This window comes from Bidens hawaiensis, unplaced genomic scaffold (assembly GCF_021521415.1).
Source record: "Bidens hawaiensis isolate Kalapana, Puna unplaced genomic scaffold, B.hawaiensis_p1.1 tig00002631_1, whole genome shotgun sequence".
Lineage (NCBI taxonomy): Eukaryota > Viridiplantae > Streptophyta > Magnoliopsida > Asterales > Asteraceae > Bidens > Bidens hawaiensis.
Window position 1 is genome coordinate 1391098 of NW_027491143.1, and position 23218 is coordinate 1414315.

At 34.5% G+C, this 23218-nt stretch overlaps 2 protein-coding genes across 3 annotated transcripts in view; both read right to left on the reverse strand.

Moving 5' to 3' along the window:
* The window catches only part of LOC143620732 (hydroxyacylglutathione hydrolase cytoplasmic-like), a 70319-nt gene extending 54094 nt beyond the window's left edge, over positions 1 to 16225 (reverse strand). Inside the window, exons 1-7 of one of the 2 annotated variants that reach the window (XM_077092356.1) lie at positions 16079 to 16200; positions 15877 to 15999; positions 12891 to 13052; positions 12703 to 12781; positions 12507 to 12620; positions 12253 to 12429; positions 12044 to 12153 (exon numbers count right to left, since the gene is read on the reverse strand). In XM_077092356.1, coding sequence (XP_076948471.1) covers positions 12079 to 12153; positions 12253 to 12429; positions 12507 to 12620; positions 12703 to 12781; positions 12891 to 13052; positions 15877 to 15999; positions 16079 to 16125 — 777 coding nt within the window. In that variant the 5' untranslated portion in view covers positions 16126 to 16200 and the 3' untranslated portion in view covers positions 12044 to 12078. Of the gene's footprint in view, positions 1 to 11834; positions 12154 to 12252; positions 12430 to 12506; positions 12621 to 12702; positions 12782 to 12890; positions 13053 to 15876; positions 16000 to 16078 lie in introns of those variants that run through there. The other variant, XM_077092357.1, reaches the window with a different exon arrangement.
* LOC143620731 (uncharacterized) lies at positions 6428 to 9450 on the reverse strand. The gene is made up of 8 exons (XM_077092355.1): positions 8896 to 9450; positions 8725 to 8801; positions 7919 to 8087; positions 7744 to 7832; positions 7477 to 7641; positions 7313 to 7390; positions 7145 to 7248; positions 6428 to 7046 (listed from the first exon to the last, which is right to left on the reverse strand). Exons 1-8 carry the CDS (start codon positions 9341 to 9343, stop codon positions 6941 to 6943), a joined length of 1236 nt encoding a protein of 411 aa, XP_076948470.1. The 5' UTR covers positions 9344 to 9450; the 3' UTR covers positions 6428 to 6940.
* Positions 16226 to 23218: the final 6993 nt, after the last annotated feature.

The window sequence follows — 23218 nt, forward strand, 5'->3', positions numbered from 1 at the left end:
ATATACCCTTTTAGGGCGGAGGCGACGGCCAATATGAAGTGTTAGCTCGCTGAATACCACTGTAACAATCGTTAGTGGGGCCAGAAACCACCACCATTGTTGGGACAACTTCGTTTCACCGTCGGATAACCGGCTGTCGCCTTCTTGGATCTTCTATTGTTTTTGAACGGTGGTCTTTACGAAGTGAAAGAAAATGAAAGGGTAGTGAGAAAACTATAATTGAGGTGGGTTTGTTGTAAAAGATTAAGAAACAAGTTTTAAAAATATTGTCATGTGTTATGTTTTTAGTGGGTTGTCTGACAATGAAAATAAGCAAAGATCCTAGTATATTAGCCATGGACATTAGGGGACTAAAATTTTTTTAAACAAATATTTGACCATGGAGATGAAAATAGACATGTAGGTAATTTTCCCGGTTTTATCATGTTCTATCGTGTGGCATTCATTTAAAAAAAGAACAGTAGTATTTTGACAACGTGAGAGTCGTACGACATACTTGCTAATATTAGTTTGTATGTGATATATAAAATGACTAGCTTTTGAACCGTTTATTACACATGATTTGTTAAATGATAAGGTTTGCTATTTGAAATTAATGAACATAATTAAAAAGAAAAAAGAAATGAAATATATTCTACAAACAAGAAGTCTGGAATCTCAAATTTTATAAATTTGGTAAAATCTCTTTATATACAACATTTGTTGTTTTATCACAAGTATTTAAATCGACTTCCAATATAAACAAATTTAGACCGCGTCTGTTGTTACCCTGAATAATGCAACATATAATGTTTATGAGAAAAAAACTGAACATCGAAGGAACAAAACAACTTTAGAAAAAGATTGTTCTTTACTATTTTCTACTTGTTTTCATATTTCTACTTGTTTGATCTTCAATCAATATTTTACTCTTAATTTCGTGACTACTTAATAATCCAATTGTCAAAATGGTTTTAACATTACTCGTTGATAACTAGTATGATGAGATGAAATATTTGAATGGAAAAACTATTTTATAACCCAATTGCCAAAATAATTTCAAGCCATAGCCCATGGAGGTTCTTGCCCAAGGTTCTTGACCAAAAATTTGAACCCCCATTCCTTCAGAGTTCTTATCCAAGCTTCACCATTGTATGACCGTAAGGAAATCTCTCGATAATATACTTTTTTATAATAATATATTATATGTTGGTTATTGTGATTTAGTCATCTAAACTACTTTAGTCCAATCGTCAAACACTCAAATGCATTAAGCATTAAGTCACCCTAGTTTCAATATCAACATTTTCAATTAATTCACTAACTTTGTTGGATTATTCTCTTAACTAGAAGGAAATTGCAGTCATTTACACATAATATAAGAATTATATATTAATATGAATATGAAAAATAATCATATAAAGTTTATTTCATAACTTAAATCAACTACACACATTTGATAGATTATGGGTGTGTTTAGGATTCCTTATTTTCCTCTTCTTGTGACTTATGATGGTTGAATAAGTCCTTTTTGTGTTAACAAAGTGTTTAGGAACACGTAAGGTCTTCCATTTCTTCTTATCAACAAAGCCAAAATAAGGGTTTTCAATAAGTTAGAGTTTGTTAACTTATCTTAAGATTAGAATACCCAATACACCCTTCCAAGTTCCATTCCACTCAGCTCTTAACACTCCGCCTACCCCCTACCATCGATCATTATTCTCCACCCTAACCCTACTTCGATCATTAAATTCACACACCCAACTCATCAATTCGACTAACTGCCACTCAACATTGAATTTGTTCATATAATCTCCTTATAATAAGAACCTTCCTCATCTCCTTCTATAAAAAACGCGGTGGTGTCCAATTCGAAAAACACAGGTCACCAGGATTGTACAATTCGATTTTAAGGTTGTTTGATTCTCATCTAATTGGTGTTTAAATCCGTTTGCGAGTTTTTTTGATTGAAACATGTTTGGTGTTTTGGTGATTTTAGTAGTTAGGTTTATGCTTATGCGGCTTAATGAAGTTTGATGTTTTAGTTACTAGTGTTATTATCTATTTTGTTGTTTTGTTTACATTCTGAATATAATATTAATATGGTCTAATCAAGAAATTATAATATACGTAAACAAATTTTATGATATATATTTTATAATTTCTTTTCAATATGCTAGAGATGATTTTATAAAATGGTATAAATAAGCAATCCCAAACATTTTTTAAAACACTTATATAAAAATGTCCATTTTGATCATTTTACATCAATAAGTTAAACCAAACACCTTTTATAAAACAACTTATTGTCTTATGTTAATCCAAACACTTTTTTAAAAGCTCCTTATTAGAAAGCAATACGACATTTTCAACTTATCATAAAAAAACCTTTATAACTTAAATAAGGAATCCCATATACACCCTATATAAAATGATATGGTTTTTTTCCCTTTACTTATAAAAGTGTAAAAACTATATGTATAAATAAAACAATAAAGTGTTGCTATGAAAACTAAAAATATAATAAATAGTTAATGATGGGTGGGTTGTATATATGGGGGAGTGAACCAAAACAAGACCCATCGGCCATCGATGGGTTCTGCCAACTGCAAGTCTTTGATGTGTGTGCTCTCTCAGTCTTGGCCAACTCCCCTATCACTTAGTTTCTACTTTTTTTTAACGGCAAACGAATCTTTCAAATGAGTCACTGGCTAAATTTACTACATTAGGATGCACTCGTCTTTCGATTTGAGAAAAACTCTCATATAAGACCAACGTTCGTAAACATTCGCTGAAGGTATGACAATGCAATGAGATAGCACCCATTCAGTTCAAGTATCCAACTTAGTGAAAGTTGCGTACTCACCATGTCTCCCATCATCACCATGACACTGCTTAAACTAGATGCTAGGGGCAGGATTCGAACAGGAGTCACACTAAACACCAAGGGTATGTTTGATTGAAAGGAATGGAATGAAAAGGGAATGGAATGAGAGAAGGAATGTAATGAACAAAGGAATGAAATGGATCATTCATTCCTTTATCTTGTTTAACATATGAGAATGAAATGAATAATTACTTTATGTTGTTTGGTATCGAAAAAAAACTTTATGAATGAAATAGAAATAATAAAAATATTCTTATCCCAAAATATAGAAAAAATTACAAATTTTATCCTTTTGAATTACATAAATTATGGAATGAGTCCTTTATTAAAAATAGTTTCACTCTTTGTCATTTATTTGGATGTTTGCAATGTTTTATGTCCTTTACACTAACGAATGTTAAGTTTCTCAGTTAAGTCATCACATGTGCCCTACACATGAGGGCATTTTAGTCCTTTAACAATTTCACTCTTATCAATTTGTAATCTTGAAAACCCTACCACTGCAAATGTCATCACCATCACCACCGCCGCCAAACCCTACAACCACCCCACCGCCGCCGCAACCGCCGATTTCTTGAAATCAATGGCAAACCAAAAACCCACAAAACAACAATCACACCCAGCAATCTATTACAATCCTCAACACCCTTTTCCACCGCCAACACAACCCACTTCAAGATCCATCCATCAACAACAGCCGCCGGCTGGAGTTCTTTTTCAGCCCAATTCCGGCAGAAGCTTCCCGCCTCGACCAGTCTCCGGCTACCACAACCCTTATGCGGTTAATCGGCCACATGGGTTATCGAATTCCGATCAATTGGTTAACCCCCATTTGCAGCAAACCCTTATCGGTGGCGGTTCGATGGTGGGTTCCGGTTCTGCTCACCCAAAGGTTTGATTTTTATTATTCCTTTTTATGTTTATGTTTGAAGTTGACTAGAATTAATACTTTGACGTTGACCCGCCACAGAACCGTCACATTATCAATGAAGACAAGTTAAGGATGGAGCTAGGGTTAGGGTTTCAGTGACGGTGGCGTGATGGTGGAGGTTTGGGGTTGCTGCAGGGTAACGAAGGAAGGGGTGGTGGTGTGGTAACAGAGGTGGGTGGATTTTAGGGTTTGTTAGTGGAGGAAATGAAATACAGATGTGAGGTGTATAAGTTAAATACATTTTTTACGTATTACACAAATAGTCCTTTAAATTGTTAAAGGATTAAAATGCCCTCATGTGCAGGGCACATGGGATGACTTAACTGAGAAACTTAACATTCGTTAGTGTAAAGGACAAAAACCATGGCAAACATTCAAATAAAGGACAAAGAGTGAAACTATTTTGGATAAAGGACCCATTTCATAATCTATGTAATTCAAAGGGACAAAATTTGTAATTTTTTCCAAAATATATATATTTTTACAAAAAAAAAAAAATGAAATGGCAACGGTGGTGGTAGCTTTGGAGATGAAAATGGTGGTGGTGGTGACGACGGTTGTGGTGGTGGTGGCGATCAGGAGGCGAGGGTGGTGGTGGTGGTCAAGCGATGGTATCATTAGTAGTGATGGTGGTGGTAGGGTGGTGATGACGGTGGTGTTGGCGGTTATGGTCGGGTGGCGACGATGGTGGCGGTGGTAGCTTTGGTGTTAAGGTGGTGGTGGTAGAGGTGGTGATGACGACGGTGGCGGTCAGTTGGTGGTGGTGGCGACCGAGGTGGTGGTGGTGACGATGGTGGTGGTGGCTATGGTAGTGGTGGTGGTGGTGGCAGTGGTGGTTGTTAGATGATGGTGTTGTTGAGAAAGTAGGTTAAAGGAGGAATGAAAAGAAAAAAAAGAAGGGGGTGGGAAGGAATGGTTTTAATGGAATGGAATTCCATGTGTAATGGATGATTCCATTTTATTGTGCAACCAAACACCTCTTATTTCATTCCCACGTAATGAATCATTCCATTCCGTCTTTCATTACTGCATAACAAACGTTACCCAAGTTTCTTCCATATCACTCTACCACCAGCTCATTGGCATAACTGTTTTCTACTACCCCTTGATGTTCTTTCTTGGTGTTTTGTTTTTATTTTTTATTTTCAAAATAAAATACGTTTAAAGTATCATTTTTGTACGTGAGGTTTCTAAATCTTGTCATTTTCGTCCGTTTCACTAATCCCGTTAATTTTATAACATTAAGTTAGGATCATTTAGGTCTTTTACCTATTTGAATGATATAATCAAAGTGACAATTCTGAACAACCTTGGAGACGATTTTATAATCTGAATATTACATATTTACTCTTTCAGTATACCGAGTAAAGTACACTCTTGGGTTCATGTGGTGAAAGAACGGAATCGGCTTGTGACCCTATTTTAAAATTTCAAACTCTTAATCTTTACTTTTTCTTTCACTTTGAAGCTCTTAACATCGCCTTCTTTTCCCTTAAAAATACGAGGCCTAGGGAAAAACGTCTTGTCACCCATACATTAATTATTTTACTATTATCATTATTTTAGGCACCACCCTATCCCCCCCCCCCCTTCTCCGCATCTTCATCTTCAAGATCCCACCACCGTCATCTTCATTCTTCTTCATCAACGATCATTGTAAATCTGGTTAGGTTAACGGATAGAAACTTTGAAATTCGAGAACAGATTAATTCGATAAGCATTGGTCGAATGGGATACAAAAACACCACCTGATTCAAAATGAGGATCAATCCAATACGGTTTTTAAGGTATAGAAAACCACCGCCTAAAACCGGTGATTAGGTTCCAAAGAGCACCACCCAAATTGCTAACTTGGATTAGCAATGGAAAAGGAACCGGTTAACCCGAGAGAGAAAACGCAACGATTAAATTTAACATAAAAACCACCACCTTTCATCATTATCAAAGTGTACATAAAGGACCGTCCATCATGGAGTCCCAATTGATTCAATTTCGTGGCCCGGTGGACAACCCTCCGGTAGAGATGGTCAAAAAAACCGGTCCGGGAACCGGTTTGCCGGTTTAAACCGGAAACCGGTTTTTACGAAAACCGGTTTTTTAAAAACCGGTTTGACCGGTTTACAAACCGCCGGTTCGTATTTCGGTTACAAGTTTTAGAGCCAAAACCGGTTAACAAACCGGTTAATGGAAAACCGGTTTTTTTTAAAACCAGTTATTATGAAAAAACCGGTTATTAACCGGTTATTTAAAAAAAAACCGGTTAACCGGTTATTAACCGGTTTCTAAACCGGTCCTAACCGGTTAGACCGGTTAGGGTTTTGACATACAAAAACCGGTTATTAACCGAACCGGTTTTTTTTTGGCCAAAAAAAACCGGTCCGGTTAATAACCGAACCGGTTTTTAAAAAAAAACCGATTTGTGCACCTCTACCCTCCGGTTTCATATGAGCCGATAATTGTAAATAACTCACTGCTATCAATTGTGAACAACTTTCTTAAGCTTCAAATATTTAGTACTGTTCATCCAGTAGGATTTGAGTGTGGGGGTGTAAATTTTTTACACGAAAAATTCATGAGTTATAATTAGCCCGAACGAGTTCCGATCGGGATCGGTTTCGGGCTGAACGCGCTAACACATTTAGAAAAATAGATCGCGTTCGTTTCAACCTCACGTGTTCCCAACTTTACCCTTTGAACCCAACTTTTAAAGCGTGTTCTACATAATAACCAAAACTATCTGGCCATTTTTAAACCAAAATTATTATTTTTCAACAAATAAACGATTTTCGATTTCATATCGGGTTCAGCCTCAAACACAACCTGTCTAGCAGCCCTACATGAGTGCGTAAATTGAAGTTTTAGATTTTACATAAGGTAGTTTCATCTTGCGAAGAAGACCATCATACAAATCTACAGTTTGAGCTCAACCAAGATAACAATCATGTTTTTAACATATTAGATTGTTGTATGTATGTATATTGTGTATATCAATATATCACTGCTAATATTTAGCCACAAGTAAAGCTTAACTGTACAATTTAGGGGAAAAAGACGCCAAAAAAGCAACGCAGCAATAGCTTCGGGCAATTGAAGATCAGCATCAATGAAGAAAGCACACAGTCTGCATACCCTGATGGAAACTTCTAGAAAAACTGGAAGAACAAACTCGTTGATCCGTCCCCAAATGATTTTATATCTGCTGGTCTCACCGTAGCTCTGCATAATGGGCAAGTTCTCTCTCTTTCAAACCTGAAAATAAATGAAACTATTTAAAACCGTAACTTAAAACAAGATGAAAATTTAGCATTTTTAGCAAATATTATTAACACAAAACAGGAATTGCTCACCATTCTGAGACACAGTCTTCGCAAAAGATGTGTTTACACCGCAACAAAATTGGAGCCTGCATCTTTTCCTGGCAAATAGCACACACGTCTCCCGCCTCGCTCACCTGATAGTGTAAAAAAATAAGTAAAATATTTGAGTAAAAAAATAATTAAATTGCAAAATAGTACCTGTTCTGCTGTTGGATGTGATCCATAATTGACCTCTTTTCGTGATAGAGCCTTCAACGCAGTATAGAAAGATCCAATCTGATAAACAAAACAAGGAATACAATAAAATTATCAAATCAATTTACTTCCAGATGCGTAATGTCAAAAATCAAACCAACCCATACCTTCTCAACAACTGATGTGAGCTTTAAGGTTAAATACAGCCCGGTTGTTAAAGATGAAAATAGGCTCCCATATTCTTTGTTCAAAAAGAACCGGTACCAAACAGGGGCAGGTAAAAATGCACGGTATAACAGAAGTGTGTACTCAACCAGAGTCAAGATTTGACCCTGAAATGCCAAAAATAAAAACACAGCTGTTGAGCCACATTATTATAACACATGGTATATGCATTACATATATACATTATCATGTTGCATCACATTACCTACCTGCCTACGATAACTATGGCCCCTGCCATTTTTATAGTACACAAGCAATACCAACTTAAAAGCCATTGCTGCTTGTCGAACCATCGTATCTACAATTAATAAATTTAAATTAAATAAGACAATGACATGTCATCACTAGAGAAGAGGTAATAAAAACTTGAAAGAATATACGTACCATTTACAATGATGATGAATATAGCATTCCAGAATGGTGGTATTGCTTTAGGAGGAATCATGAATAATGGATTGCAAAGATCATCATTTTGGTACCACCAGTAAACTCCAGTCACATGAAGCATGAAAAGTATGCAATATCCAGCAAGAACAGATAACTTTCTCTCACCCTAAAAAATCATTTAATCATTAGGCTCAATAGGTGACAAGTGTTTAAATTTGTGTAGGCATGTAAACTGAACGTTCAGTGAACAGCTCGTGAACCATATATTGTGAAGTTCATTTATTTAATTAATAAACGAGCATGAACATAAATTTGTGTTCATTTAGTTAAATGAAAGAACATGAACACATGTCTCTTTCATTCATGTATGTTGGTGAACATCCGCTTACATTCATTAATTTTCCTTAGTTACATTTGTTTGAGCTCGTTCATTAATATATTCATTAAAAAGTATTAGGCCCGTTACAACTTAGTTTTAATAACTTTTGAGGCTCAACACATTGTTTTTCACATTACCTTTTAACTAGTTTTAGCTTAGATATATTCAATTTATCTATGTTCAGTTATGGTCGTTCATTTACATTCGTGAACCCTTTGTTTTTACTGTTCACGTTAACGAACGCAAACATTTTCATTTTCTTAACGAACAAACACAAACAAGAAAACTCTGTTCATTTAACTATCCGCGTTCCTCGTTTGTTTGATTAAACTTAAACGAACAAACACGAACATGCTCTGTTCGTGTTTATTCCGTTCATTCACAAGCAGCGATCAACATTTAAAATCCAACACCAAATACATACCTTCAACGCGGTCTGCTTCCGTAGAATATCATTCGACTTGTACATAAACGCCGTCACATAAATCGTAACAAACAAACCTACAAATCACACAAACTTCATTTCACATAACAGAATTCACTTACTCTAACTAACTAACAACTTCCAAACAAAAGCCTAACTTATTAACAATACCTTGCAAATGCTGCCGAACGAAAACGAGCAACAACAACAGCGCAAACGGCAGTATCTGTTCAATCCACCTCGACACCTGCTGCAAGTCATGCCGCTGCTGATACGCCGAATCCACGTTACTATTACTACTACTACTATTATTATTACCACTGCTGACGTCACCGCCGGAATCAGCAGCTTCACGTTCTCCAGTCACCGGAGCTGACTCAGCACTCGATATCCGAATCGAAACCTCATCGTTAACATTATTATTATTAGTATTTGGAATTAAACTATCGGATTCATGATAATTACCGGAGTTTGACCGTCTGAGAATACCGGAGTATTCGATTAAAGTAGTTACCGGTGCTTGTAAGAACCGAATAACCGGAAACGAAGCGTACGGCGTTGAAGATGAGTGATTTGACGGATCATTTGATGAGTTTGGACTCACGGCTGGTGGTTCCATGGATTGAATTGTACAGAACGGTGTTGAATTAGCAAAAGCCCCAAATTATGGAGGTGATGAGGGTTAGGGTTTGGAATTGATTTGAAGGTTTTGATGGGAGTGTGAAGGGTAGTATTGGAAATGTGGAAGAGTAACGTCTGATTGTTGCAAGTTTATTAATTATATGTATGAATTTATTTTTATCAAGAAGGGATTGCGTGGGTATTTTATACGAGGTGATTTAAAGACAAAAGACTATCGTCAGTTGGTTCGACTCAGTCGTACGGAGCTTTAAGCGTCTACAAAATATCCCTTGTTCGGGGAAAAGCTATCCGCCCGAAGACAAGGGCCGGCCCTAGGGGGCACGGGACCCGCCCGACACATCGTTAGGCCGGAATTTTTTTTCAAAAAAAATTGTATGAATTTTTATGAAAAACGATATGTATATATAATTATAAAACCAAATTACATAACAACTAGCCTGATCTAGTGAAAAAAAAGGATTCTAGTCTCATTTTAGAAATGGTTAAGCCTATTTTTATACATAAGTTTTTTTAAACAATCCAGATCATAACCAATGAAACCAGTTTAAAAATTAAATTGTTTAAACCCATAAAATAATCATTTTATTTAAGGCTTAAAATATTCTTCACCTTCAACCAAATTTTTTTTTCCGTTCTCGAAGCCAGCATTGTCAAAGACTCACTGATGGTAAAATTCGAACGCCTTTAAAATTAAACCAGAGATAATAATAATTCCAGTCTTACTTCATTGAATCAACCGTAATCTCCAAAATGTTGTCTGCAGGTGAGCCGGGTCTTGATTGACAATTTTATTGATTATGATTATTATTTTTGTTTGGATAAAGTGAAAAGGTATAATAATATTATTTTTGTGTTTTTAAATGAAGTAAAATAATATTCAATTGTTTTCGAGGAATAGTGAAGTCGTCAGCTTGAAAACCAACGAGTGATAGTGTGATAATGCAACAACGCGTTTGTATTCCAAATTACCAATATGCCCTTAGCTTCTTTTTCTATTTTGAATTGATATATTTGTGAATATTTCTCCTCTTTTGTAACGTACTCGATGGTTAACTTAGCTCATGTATTTGCATAGGGTCTATCTAGGAACAGACGGATCACTTTGCGATTTGATGTACATAGACTTCCCAACTTTGTGTAGAGACTGTTTTTCACAGTTTATATTCATAATATCAATGTCACAAAGCAACAACCTTATCAGTTGCTCTCATGCTATCTACGCTTTTAATATAACTTTATTCTTGTAAGATATATGTGATTTGACTAATTAACACTTATCAATAACTCAATAAGCTACCAACCAGTGACGGATTCAGAAAATTTAGTCAATTGATAAAAAAACAAGTCCAGCCTAAAACTCGTCAATTCAAACTAAAACAAGTCAAATCAAAATTGGTCGTTTCAAACCAAAACGAGTCGAGTAATAAATTTACATTAAACAAACTACGTATAGAAATGTAAACAATAAGGAAGTGGGTGCGACATAATTTTATCTATGTTGTGCATAAAATATCACCTTGTTTCTATTTTTTATTACTTTTTTTTGAACGGCTAAACAATTATTTATATATATTTATAAGAATAATGACTATCCATACTTTGAAATATTACAACCACCAAAAGATTCCACCAAATCACCTAACTAAAACATTTTCATATTGTAAAACTTCTCTGCTTCTCTCAAGTTATACCCCTGACCGGTCATTAATCTAAAGAAGCCCGAGTGGTTTCACCCACCACACTAGACCCTTTTCTATTACTACTTAATATAAAGTTAACTGTTTTAAGCTTGATTGAAAAAATAGTCTAAATTATGGCCATTATGTTAAAAGACACTTTCCTATCATATGAAGATTCCTACTTTTGGCTTAAGAAACCATCACATTAAAAATACATAGAAGTTTGAGAAATTAATTATCTGCATACTCTACCAACCATCAATTTTTTCCAACTATCTTTTATTCATTTAGCCGATAACCTTTTTAGCATTGGAGGAGAATTGAGGATTTCAGATGAAGACCTTAAGTTCTCAACTTTGAATCTAATCTTAACCAGGTAACGGGGTACGCGGGATACGCTTACTTGCGTTTTGTCATTAGGTTACTCTGATCTCTGGGTAGTCAAGCTTTCTTTGTTGGCAGTTCAAAAAAGTATATTTTATTCATTTAAAATACAAATAATAAAGGGAATATAAGAGCATTTGGTAGCTTCTAATGCAATTCTTATATTTATAAAATTGTGTTAATGAAGCACCATTTTTTTAAGTGTAGACGCTAAAAAGGTCTAGACAACATATAAAGCAATATACCCAAACCCTTCTAATTCACATTATACCAAGTACACATCAAGAGAATCCTTTAGAAACCCCTAAATCCAAATTTGACTCCTTTAATGTTTATAAAAAAGAAAGCACCACAACATTATTCGCCACCGAAATTATAAAGATCAGGATTGAAGCTCTACACAAATACAAAGTAACAAAACCACTTTCTTCAAACCCTTCTCACATCTCGAAATATTCGTCATTCAGGCTCGCTTACAAATTTGAAATCCTAGTAAACCAGAATAGGATGATATGAAAGATTTTTAGACATAATAAACATAACAAGAGCCTGCCTTTTAATGGCATACATTATTATTACATACTTTGGTACTTATAAAACGTGCATAAGTAGACGTGACAAGAAACTATAAACAAGTTTAACTGGTTAATTACCCTCTCCAGTTATCCTTTAGCTCCCTAATCTTCCTCAATGCTTCAACAGCGGACTTGCATCCAACCTTCTCCTGCATTTTATTTAATAATATTAATATTTTGGCATCATGAAAAAGATAATAAGTCAAAATGGGAGTGTGTTATTTATGGTTTAGGAAAAACAGTAAGACCTGAACTTCAGGTAGATCAGCTCGCATGAACGGATTTATTTCTAGTTCTTCTGCAATGGTGGATGGAATGGTCGGAAGGCCCGCTTGCCTCTGCTGTTGAGCCCATGATAATTTTTGTGATATCTTGGTGTTCTCGGGTTCAACTGTTTGAGCAAACTGCAAATTCTTCACTGTGTACTGCAAAGTAAAATAGTGTTCACATTATTATTGTTATATAAGCAAACTTAATATATGAAAGCATAATATAAACTTACCTCGTGACCACAGTAAACTCGAGTTGGTTTTGGCAAAGACGCCAAAGTGACGCATAGTGACTCATGCATCTGCTCTGCTGTGCCCTCAAAAAACTTGCCACAACCAGCAACAAACTACACATTTATAAAGATTGGAATGCATTTTTAGTAGTGTTTGTAAGAACTTCGATGGAATGAAATAACTAAATTAACCCACCAGCGTGTCGCCTGTGAACACAGCAGGTTCATCTTCTTCTTTTCCAGTCAAATAGTAGCTTATATGTCCTTTCGTGTGGCTAAAAAACAATAAACCACATTATATTGTAATCTTTACACTTTGAGAACACAATAACAAACACTAAACTAAAAGATTATAGTGACTAGACAATAACAAACATAACATACCATGGTGTGTGGAGAGAGAGTATATTAATATCAGCCCCAAGTGTTAGCTTATCGCCATTGTCCACCTTATTAGTACACCCTTTCACGTTATCAATAGAACCGCCATAAACTTTGATCCCAGGCACCAGCTCTTTTATCTTCTCATTGCCACCAGCATGATCCCTATTACCAATTTAATATTATAATTACAGTATATAGATCAATGACAAAATAGGACTTTGAATTCCATTTTGATAGTTGCCAACGAATGAGTTAATTACACAGGCTCACAAACATAATAACATTTAGTGGTGGTCCATGTGTGTTTTCAAAATGATTATTGCCAGTTAAAAAATCATAATAAGAAATCATAATCAAATCTAACATAATTTTACATTGTCTCAATAACCAGTTTTATCAAACTATCCAAAAAACCGATAAGGTGGCCCTAAATAATCACTACTTGAGAGAATTATATAATCAGTCAGTTTCATGTGTTTTTAAAAGAAATACCAAACACCTTTATCCTCACTATACTTGTGGAGCAAACAGGAGTACATTTTATTAGGGGTGCAAACAAGCCAAGCCGCTCGAGATCGGATCGATAAAAAGCTCTTAACAAGCCGATCAAAGCCTGAGCCACAAAAAAGCTAGTTTAGTTATCGAGCCCGAGCTTGAGCCTTGTACCGAAAGATCGTTTAAGCTCATCAAGCCTTAACGAGCCTTTTGTATTTTCGAAATTTTAACTCTTATGGACTTCTAGGTATTAATTTCACAGCGCACAACGGAGCTCGAGCCAAGCTTCGGCTCATTTAAGGTACTGCACACAAGCTCGAGCTGAGCTTAGGCGCATTTAAAGTTTTCTAAAAATATACAAAAGTAATTAAAAATGCATATAAATTAACTGATAAATAATAAATGAGTTGGGCCTGAGCCGAGCTCGGGCATGGAAACTCGTTTAAGGTTTTGTCAAAATATATAGAAAAATTAAAAATGTATATACACTATTTGATAAATAAAAAACGAGTTGAGCCCAAGCCGAGTTCGAGCTTGGAAAAATGACACATGAGCCGATCTCTAGTAAGTCAAAACAAGCCAAGCTTGAGCTTGGAAAATGACTCATGAGCCGAGCTCAACCTCGAGCTTGGAAAATGACTTACGAGCACTTAAGCTCTTGAAAGTCAAAACGAGCCGATCTCGAGCTTTGAAATGACTCACGAGCCAAGCTCGGGCTCTCGTAAGTCAAAACAAGCCGAGCCAGAATTCCCATAAGTCAAAACGATCCAACCTCGAGCTCGAGCTCTCATAACTCAAAACGAGCAGACCTGGGCTCGGTCTCGGCTAGTCTGCACACCTAATCTTCATAATCACAATTCATTCTATAACCAACACACTCTTCCATCTAACCAGTAACTACCAAAACTAAACTTTCAATAACTTTCTTCTCAAACATACAACATCAATAACCAACCAATAACCTAATTAACCCCAAATCAATCTAAATCATCAACTAGCAATAACACCTCAAACACAAGGTGAACAAACAAGCAAACTAGTGGTGACAGGAATAACGCTTGCTTAGTCGTCGAGCCTTTTCCAAGCTTTGTGTATTCTCGAATTTTAACTCTTAGGACTTCTACGTATTAATTTCACGCAGCGCAAGCCGAACTTAGCCTCATTCAAAGTTTTCTCAAAATATATATAAAAAAATTAAAAACGTATATAAATAATAAACGAGCTGAGCCCGATCCGAGATCAATCTTGGAAACTCATTTAAGGTTTTCTCAAAATCTATAAAAAAATAAAAAAATTTAATAATGGATATCAACTATTTTAATGAATAATAATGAGCAGAGCTCGAGCTTGGAAAAATGATTCATGAGCCGAGCTCGAGCTCTCATAAGTCAAAACAAGCTCGAACATGGAAAATACCTCAAGTGCTAAGCTCGAGCTTGGAAAATGACTCATGAGCCGAGCTCGAGCTTTGAAAATGACTCACGATCCAAGCTCGAGCTCAAGCTCTGGTAAGTCAAAACAAGCTGACCACGACCTCAAACTCTCATAACTCAAAACGAGCCGACCTCGTCCGCACACCTAATCTTCATAATCACAGTTCATTCTATAACCAACACACTCTTCCATCTAACTGCTAACTACCAAAACAGAACTTTTAATAACTTTCTTCTCAAACATACAACATCAATAGCCAACCGATAACCTAATTAACCTCAAATCAATCTAAATCATCAACTAACAATAACACTTCAAACAAAAGGTAAACAAACAAACCAACCAATGGTGACAGGAATAAAGCTTGTTTAGTCGTCGAGCTTTGTGTATTATCGAATTTTAACTCTTTAGGACTTCCACGTATTAATTTCACACAGCGCAAGCTGAGCTTTGGCTCGTTTAAGGTACTGAACAGTGCACACAAGCTCGAGCCAAGCTTAGACTCATTCAAAGTTTACTCAACATATATATATATAATAAAAAACGTATAAAAATAAACTGATAAATAATAAACGAGCCGAGATCAATCTTGGAAACTCATTTGAGGTTTTCTCAAAATCTATAATAAAAAATAAAAAAAATGCATATCAACTAATTTATATGAATAATAAACAAGTTGACCCCAAGCCGAGCTCAAGCTTGGAAAAATGACTCATGAGCTGAGCTTAAGCTCCCATAAGTCAAAATGAGCAGAGCTCGAGTCTGGAAAAATGATTCATGACCCGAGCTCGAGCTCTCATACGTCAAAACAAGCTCGGGCTTAGAAAATAACTCACGTGCCGAGCTTGAGCTTTGAAAAAGACTCACGATCCAAGCTCGAGGTCTCGTAAGTCAAAACGAGCCGACCTCGGGCTCAGTACCTAATCTTCACAACCATATCTAATTCCATAACCAAATGCAAGTTTACACAACATGAATAACCTAATTTAGCTCAATCAATCTCAACAGCTCAAATTCACATCCAAACAATAGCACTTCAAACAAAAGGTTAACAAACCAGTGGTGATGAGTAGTGAGCACAAGCTTAACTTCAACGCCGTGTTCTTTCGCAACTCCGATAACCTTCTCCGGCTCAACCGGATCCACCACTGCTCCTTGCTTCGTTTTCTCATCAATCACACTGCGTAATTAACCCTAAATCACTGAAACTAATAATTAAGTAAAGGATTATTATTATTAGATTAGAAGATGATACGTACAGGTACGAGTAGTTGTCTTCCAAGCACGGGATGTGAATCACCTTCATCTTCAGTTCTTCAACGATTTGGTTGATTGATTGTAGTTGGTGGAAGTGTGTAGAATAATAAGAAAAAGAATAATAATAATATTCAAATGCGATCGGTGTGATAAGTAATAAGGGGGTGTTTGGTACAGAGAAAAAGAATGGGAAGAAATGGAAATAGAAATGGGAGAGAAATGGAATTGGAGAGAAATAGAAATGGGTGGAGAATTGACAATCATTTCCTTTGTTTGGTACAATAGAGAAATGGGTGGAGAAACGGGAGCAGAGACGTGATTAGGGTTCCGCCTCGGCATCATCATGGTGGAGAAATGGTGGCTCAGAGACGCGTCGCAACACCGCGAACGGAGTAGAGCGTCATCATCATCGCCGCGCAACATCAACACCGCGATTTAGGGTTCCGCCTCGCAACACCGCCTCGCGATTTAGGGTTTCGTTTTGGCTCAGAGACGCGAACGGACGTGGCTGCGGCGTCGGCCGCCGTGCCGGACGTCGGCATCATCATCACCATCGCCGGTCGGAGCATCATCATCATCATACGCGAACGGAGTAGAGCAGAGACGCGATTTAGAAGCAGAGAGAATTCCATTTCTCTTCCAAATGGAGAGAATTGGATTTCTCTACTTTTTGCCTACACCCAATTCTCAGAGAAAACCAATTCTCCGCCCAATTCTCCGCCTAATTCTCCCAAACAAGAGAAAACCAATTCTCCACCCTCAAATCTCTCTACCAAACACCCCCTAAGAGTCAGTTAGTTACACGTTTGGATTTTGGCCCGAATCAGGTATTTTCAATACTATTATGGTATGGAACAGGTTTCGTATTTCTGTGTATAATCAGGTATGCAGAAATTCGGTGTTGGTTATAGCTGGGTCGGATATAAAACTGGTTATTGGCTTGAAAATCTTACCCGGTGTCACTAGTTTCGAGTAGGCTATGGAACTGTGCACCCGAGTATTTCAATAACCTAATTTCGTGTATAAAGAAAAGAAAACCTTGTTTTCATATATAGATTGATATCTTTAAAAAGCCATATGATGTGTTTGAGCATTTATGACCAATTTAATTTATAGAATAATATCTTATAGAGCAAAAAATTCAGCATAATTCAAGATAATTGGAACATGCATCTGGGTGACAAATTAAAAATCCTAAACAGAGATAATAAAGAAAAAACAAAAGCTTGAAAGAAAAATTCAAGAGCTTAACAAAGGGAAAAAATGAATTCTATCTCTAAAAAACTAGGTACCTTTTTTTGTGTATTTTTCGAGTATAGATCGAGTATTTAAAACACTATGGTCTGTGTATTGGAAAAACCTTGTTTCGGGTATAGAACCGAATCCGGTTTTCGGGTATTATCGAATACAAATCGGGTTCGATTACGGGTTTAGGTGTTAAATTGTATACCCTATGGACAGGGTCGGGTCCAGGTACTAAGGAAACTCGATTCCGGGTATTATGACTGGGTACGGTTTAAAGTTTGGGTGTTTATGTCCCTCTAACAAAAACTAGGTATGTGTTTGCTCATTACGGTATCTTATGGGGTTGTCTGTGTAAATAATGGAGCATGATGATTACCATATTAAAAAATTAAAAATGTATAGGGTTCGTTGTGTAATCAATAGAACTTGCGGATTACCGTGTAAACAAATTGTGGGGTTAATGGTGTGAAACTTGCGAGGTACTCTATGTAAAAGGTGTTTAGGCTAACTGTGTAACTAATAAATTAATAAGGCTTGAGGCTTGAGGGGTGCATATGTAAATGTATGAGCATGAATTTCAAAACTACATATTGACCTAGTATTTTACCTGGTCAGGCCATATTAACCTAGTATTTTACTTGACATGTGTTAATATTATTATATAAATTAACACATAATAATGATAGTTTAAAAATTTAACTTATAAAAAGTAACTTGTAAAGAATCGTGTATGAAACTTTAGGTACTATGGTTTCTTTACCCATATTTCAACTGGCTAATAGTATTAACATGCGGTCAGTACAGGCCACGCCCTAGAAACGCCTTTAATCAACACGGCAACAAACGGGCTACCATAATTCGACCACGATATTAATATTATGCCTGTTTTAATATATAGCCAACCTAAAAATTTTTCATCCATGACTGTTTTTTTTTTTTTTTTTTTTTTTTTTGAGTCATGGTTTATGACTTATATCATCTGGGTTAATTCAACACTTTGGGATTTAGCTTGTCATTAAGCTAAATAATAATAAAGAAAAGTTAAGTATACTAACCTTTAAAGGGATTATGTGCAGATTAAGTTGTCTTTACAAACTTCAGATTTTTTTTATTTTATAGAGAGAATTTTTACAATAACTAAGATATTATAGATACTAGAGAAGGAAGCGATGCCTTCCTGAATTAATCTGAGCTCCTTTTATAATGAGAGTCTCAGTATACAAACAAACTACAATAATTTACAATAATTCTGCTTTTTGAAAATTTTTAAAAGTCTTTATAATTATGTCTGCTATAATTGAGTAAAGCAGCCTGCTTTATTAAAGCAGATTCTCCTTTATTAAAGTAGTCAGCTTTATTAAAGTAGATTCTTCTTTATTCAGTATTATTGGACCATCTTTTTCTTGTCTTTCTGTGTTGTCAGGGATTCCTTTAACGATGCTAATTCAGCTTCCAGAAGTTCTTCATCAAGCTCTTCATCTTCATAAACATTTTGAGCATCTTCAGCTGCTTCATTATTTTCTAAAGATGTTATAGACATATCAGACCTTTTTTCTGGTTGAAGGTTTTTAATTAGGTCCTTCTTGACTTCTTCTAAGTACTTCTGAATAATTTCATCTTTTGATAATTGATCATTTGATAGTTGAATCTTCTTGACAATTTGTCTCAATGGACTAGGAGCCTCTTTCTGTTGTTTCAAACGTATTTGTTCTTCATATTCTTCAATTGTAGACTTTATTAAGTCTATCGTTTCTTGGCCTTCAATATTACCTTGATCATCCATTTTATTCATTTTCTTCCAGAACGTTGTATAAAAAGTCCTTCTTAAACATGGGATATTTTGTTGGGTATAACCAACTTCTGGAGACCACTTCCAGATCCAAGGGATTCCAAACTGAGTGAAATAATGTAATGAAGATATTCCTTCAATATTTATATTATTATACTCCATTTCTATTAGAATTGGAGAAACTTCAGACCATTTTTGAAATAATCCTTTATAAGGTTCAGGTAGAATTTTTATAGCTGGACCATATGACATCCACCATTTATTAAACCAATTTGGAATATCCAAGTTATAAACTTGTGGACATATTTTGAAGAACCAAGAATGCTTCTTCTTTGAATTTTCATATAAAAAGGCTTTATTAAATGCCTCTATATAATCCCAATAATTAAATTTTAATGGTGCCCTAGATTCAGGGTGATAAACTTCTCTTTCTTTAAGAGGAGATGTTCCCCATGTCTCAACAGATATTATCTGTTTAATTATTACTTTGCTGAAATTGTAAATCTGGGTATTACCCGAATTATAATGTGTAATCTCACAAGATTCTGTGGATCGTAGAATCGTCTCATAATATAATCTGGGTTTATAAGATCCTGCAGGATATGATCCTGTATCCATATATTTTTGGATTAAAATCCATGGTTGATCTTTATATTTAAGATCTTTAAATTCTAGGAGCAATATTATCTCCTTGTATGGAGTCTGATTATATGCTCCATCATCTGGGTCTTCTGTAGTAATATCCACATATGAGGGTTTATTAGCCTATTTTCTGGAGTTTTTCCATGAAAGGAATTCTTCTAATAAAGAATCCTGGTTTTCATTACTTCCAGTATTACTAGAAGTGGTTGCAATATTTGCGATATTAGCAGCTATTAGCCTTTGTTGCCCAATTTGCGCAATTACTCTGCTATTATTCTGACTAGCTCTCCCTCTTCCTCTATTAGAGGAATGAAAATAATTTCCTCTTCCACGAGGATACATACCTGAAATAAAATATAAGTTATCCACAAGAAATTATTTTCTTGTTTTCCTTTAGAATCTCAATTCGATCCTTGTAGCAGTTATATTGCTGCCATTCGTAATTTAAAAGAAATTGTTTTTGGTGAGATGATAATGAAAAATCCATGTTTAAATTATGGATATGAAAAGCATGCATTGTGCTCATTTGATTATAAAAATTGATTCTTCTATCTATTGATGAAATAATTATTCTCAGGGGTCCCTTATACACCATCATTCCTGCAGAATAGGGTTAAGATATTCTCTTGTTAAATAATCCGGTAAACTATTATCAGTACCTTTTTTATATATTATGTCGAAATCAAATGGTGCTAAATTAGACTGCCATCTTGCAAACATTTGTTTGGAGACATCATGTTTAAAATCTTTATTAAACATATATTTAGCAGCTTGACAATCAGTTTTTATAATAAATTTTTGATTATATAAATCGTCTTGGAATTTCAAAACGCATTTGACTATAGCTAAGATTTCTTTAGCAATAGTAGCATAATTCTTCTGACTTTTATTCCATTTTCCTGAATGGAATCTAACAAGAAATTCTTTCTTATCAATTGGAGATATTTGTTTTAATATGCCACCGTAACCTATTTCACTGGCATCTGTTTCAACAACTTTTTCCCATTCTGGGTTAGCTAACATTAAACATGGTAGGTTTTTTACTTGATGTTTAATTTTTTGGACTGCCTTAGTATGATATTTAGTCCAAGGAGGAGGATTATTTTTTAATCTATCATATAAGATAGCAGTATCATCTGCTAGACCCTGATAATAAGGAGAAATATAATTCAAGCTTCCTAAAAATCTTTGTAATTGGGTTTTATCAACTATTTCATCTGGAAATTTTGAAGCAAATTCTATACTTCTGTTAATAGGAATTATATTTCCTTTTTCAATATTGTGTCCTAAAAACCTTATATTAGTTTGAAATAAAACCATCTTGGGTCTACTTATAACCAAACCATTTTTGATTATTATATTCTTAAATATTTCTAAATGTTTAAAATGTGTTTCAATATTTGTTGAAAATACTAAGATATCATCAATATATACGATGATAAAATCACTATAAGTAATGAATATATCATTCATAATATTTTGAAATTCACTAGGAGCATTTTTTAATCCAAATGGCATTACGTTCCATTCATAATGTCCTATTGGAACCGTGAAAGCAGTTTTATACCTGTCCTTTTCTTCTATTTGGATTTGCCAGTATCCTGATTTTAAATCAAATTTTGAAAAGATTACAGCATTATGTAATCTATCCAATAAATCTTTTTTATTTGGAATAGGGTATCTAATCCATTTTAAAACTTTATTCAATGGTTTATAATTTATTACTAATCTTGGAATTCCTCTTTCCTGTTCAGAATGTTTATTTACATAAAAAGCTGTGCAGGACCAAGGAGATTTAGAGGGTCTAATAAGACTTTTCTCAATTAAGGTTTTTATTTCTTTTTTGCATAATTGTAAATATTCAAAATTCATTTGACATGGTCTCGCTTTCGTAGGTATTTGGCTTTCCTTGAAGTCTTCTTCATAAGGAAGAGAAACAATATGCTTCTTTCTATCCCAAAAAGCATTAGGATGGTCATTACATATTTGTAAAGAGAATTGATGTTGGACTAAATTTATTTTTTCCTGTAATTTAGGATTTTTTAGCTTTTCTTCTATTGTAATGTAATTTACTTCTTGTTTAAGAAAGTTTATTTGATTCTCTTTTGCTTGTAACAAAGATTCTTTTACATTATTTATGAACCTTGTGATTGGTTCAGAAACAAAATTAAAAATTACCTGTTTCCCCTCATATGTTCCAACAATTGAATTTTTATCCACCCTTTGTAGAGGAAGAATTTGATTTAAAAAAGGTGTTCCAAGTATAATCTGATTAGTAAGGTTTTTGACTAAAATAAAGCTATTAGCTATACACATCTTATTATTGCAAATATAAGCTTTAGGCAGTTTATAATTAATTTGTAAAGGTTCACCATTAGCTGAACTAAGTCTATGAGTTGTTTTCTGAAAATATTTTGTTGGTATAATACCTTCTTGGATACAATTCAAATCTGCTCCGCTATCAACTAGAGCAATCAAATCTTTTGTGAAATCTTTGTTTATTAACAGTTTAATTTTTATATGCCATTTTTGTGACGTTATCCTTTCAATTACAGACAAGAAATTTTCTTCTTCTTCAATACTATTGTCAATGGACTTTCCTTTTTCTATTCTTGTTAATCTTTCTCCAAGATATTCATTATTCTTTTTTAAATTTTTTATCTCAAATTTTAAATTATCAATTTCAATTCTTAATTCTTCAATACTAACTGGTTTATTAACCTTATATTTTTGATTTAGTTGATTCTTAACTTCCATTAAAGTATATGGTTGAAAATCTTGAGAAATTTTCTTATCAGATGTTTCTCCCTGATTTTCTTTTATCATTTGAGAAATTATTCTCTCTCTTATTTCAGAATCTTTTATGACTTTAAGAAGATCCAGTATATTATTAGAAATAACATTTATTTCCATATCTTGAAATTGAGCAATAAGTTGATAGAGATTTTCTTCTTCTTTATCAGAAGAGTTTAAACATTGTTCACCATTTCTGCAAGGAATACATTCCTCATCTGATGATGTTAAACTTTCATTTTCTAAAATGTGAATATTATTCATTTCAATAGATGAAAATTCTTGAGATTCAGAATCAGATTCAGAATTTATCAAAATATTTGATAAAGTTTCTTTCAACTTTTCATCTGTTAAATTATTAATTTTTCTTTTTACCCAGCAAGTTTTTTCGTTGTGTCCAGGACGACCACATTTTTTACATATAATAAAAGGTCTATTAGGTTTAAAATCTCTTTTCCTCTTAAATTTTCTATCTTCTTTTCTTTGTTCTTTCTTTTATTTTCTTTTGTAAACTTTATTAGCTCTTTGTGATTTGAAAACCTTTTTATTCTTAGGATCATGGATTTCTTCCATTCCAAATTGTGAACAAAATTGTCCTAACTGTCTCTTTTCATTAAGAGAGTATTTCTTAATTTGTTGATTTAATTTTATTTCATTACATAAAGATAATCCT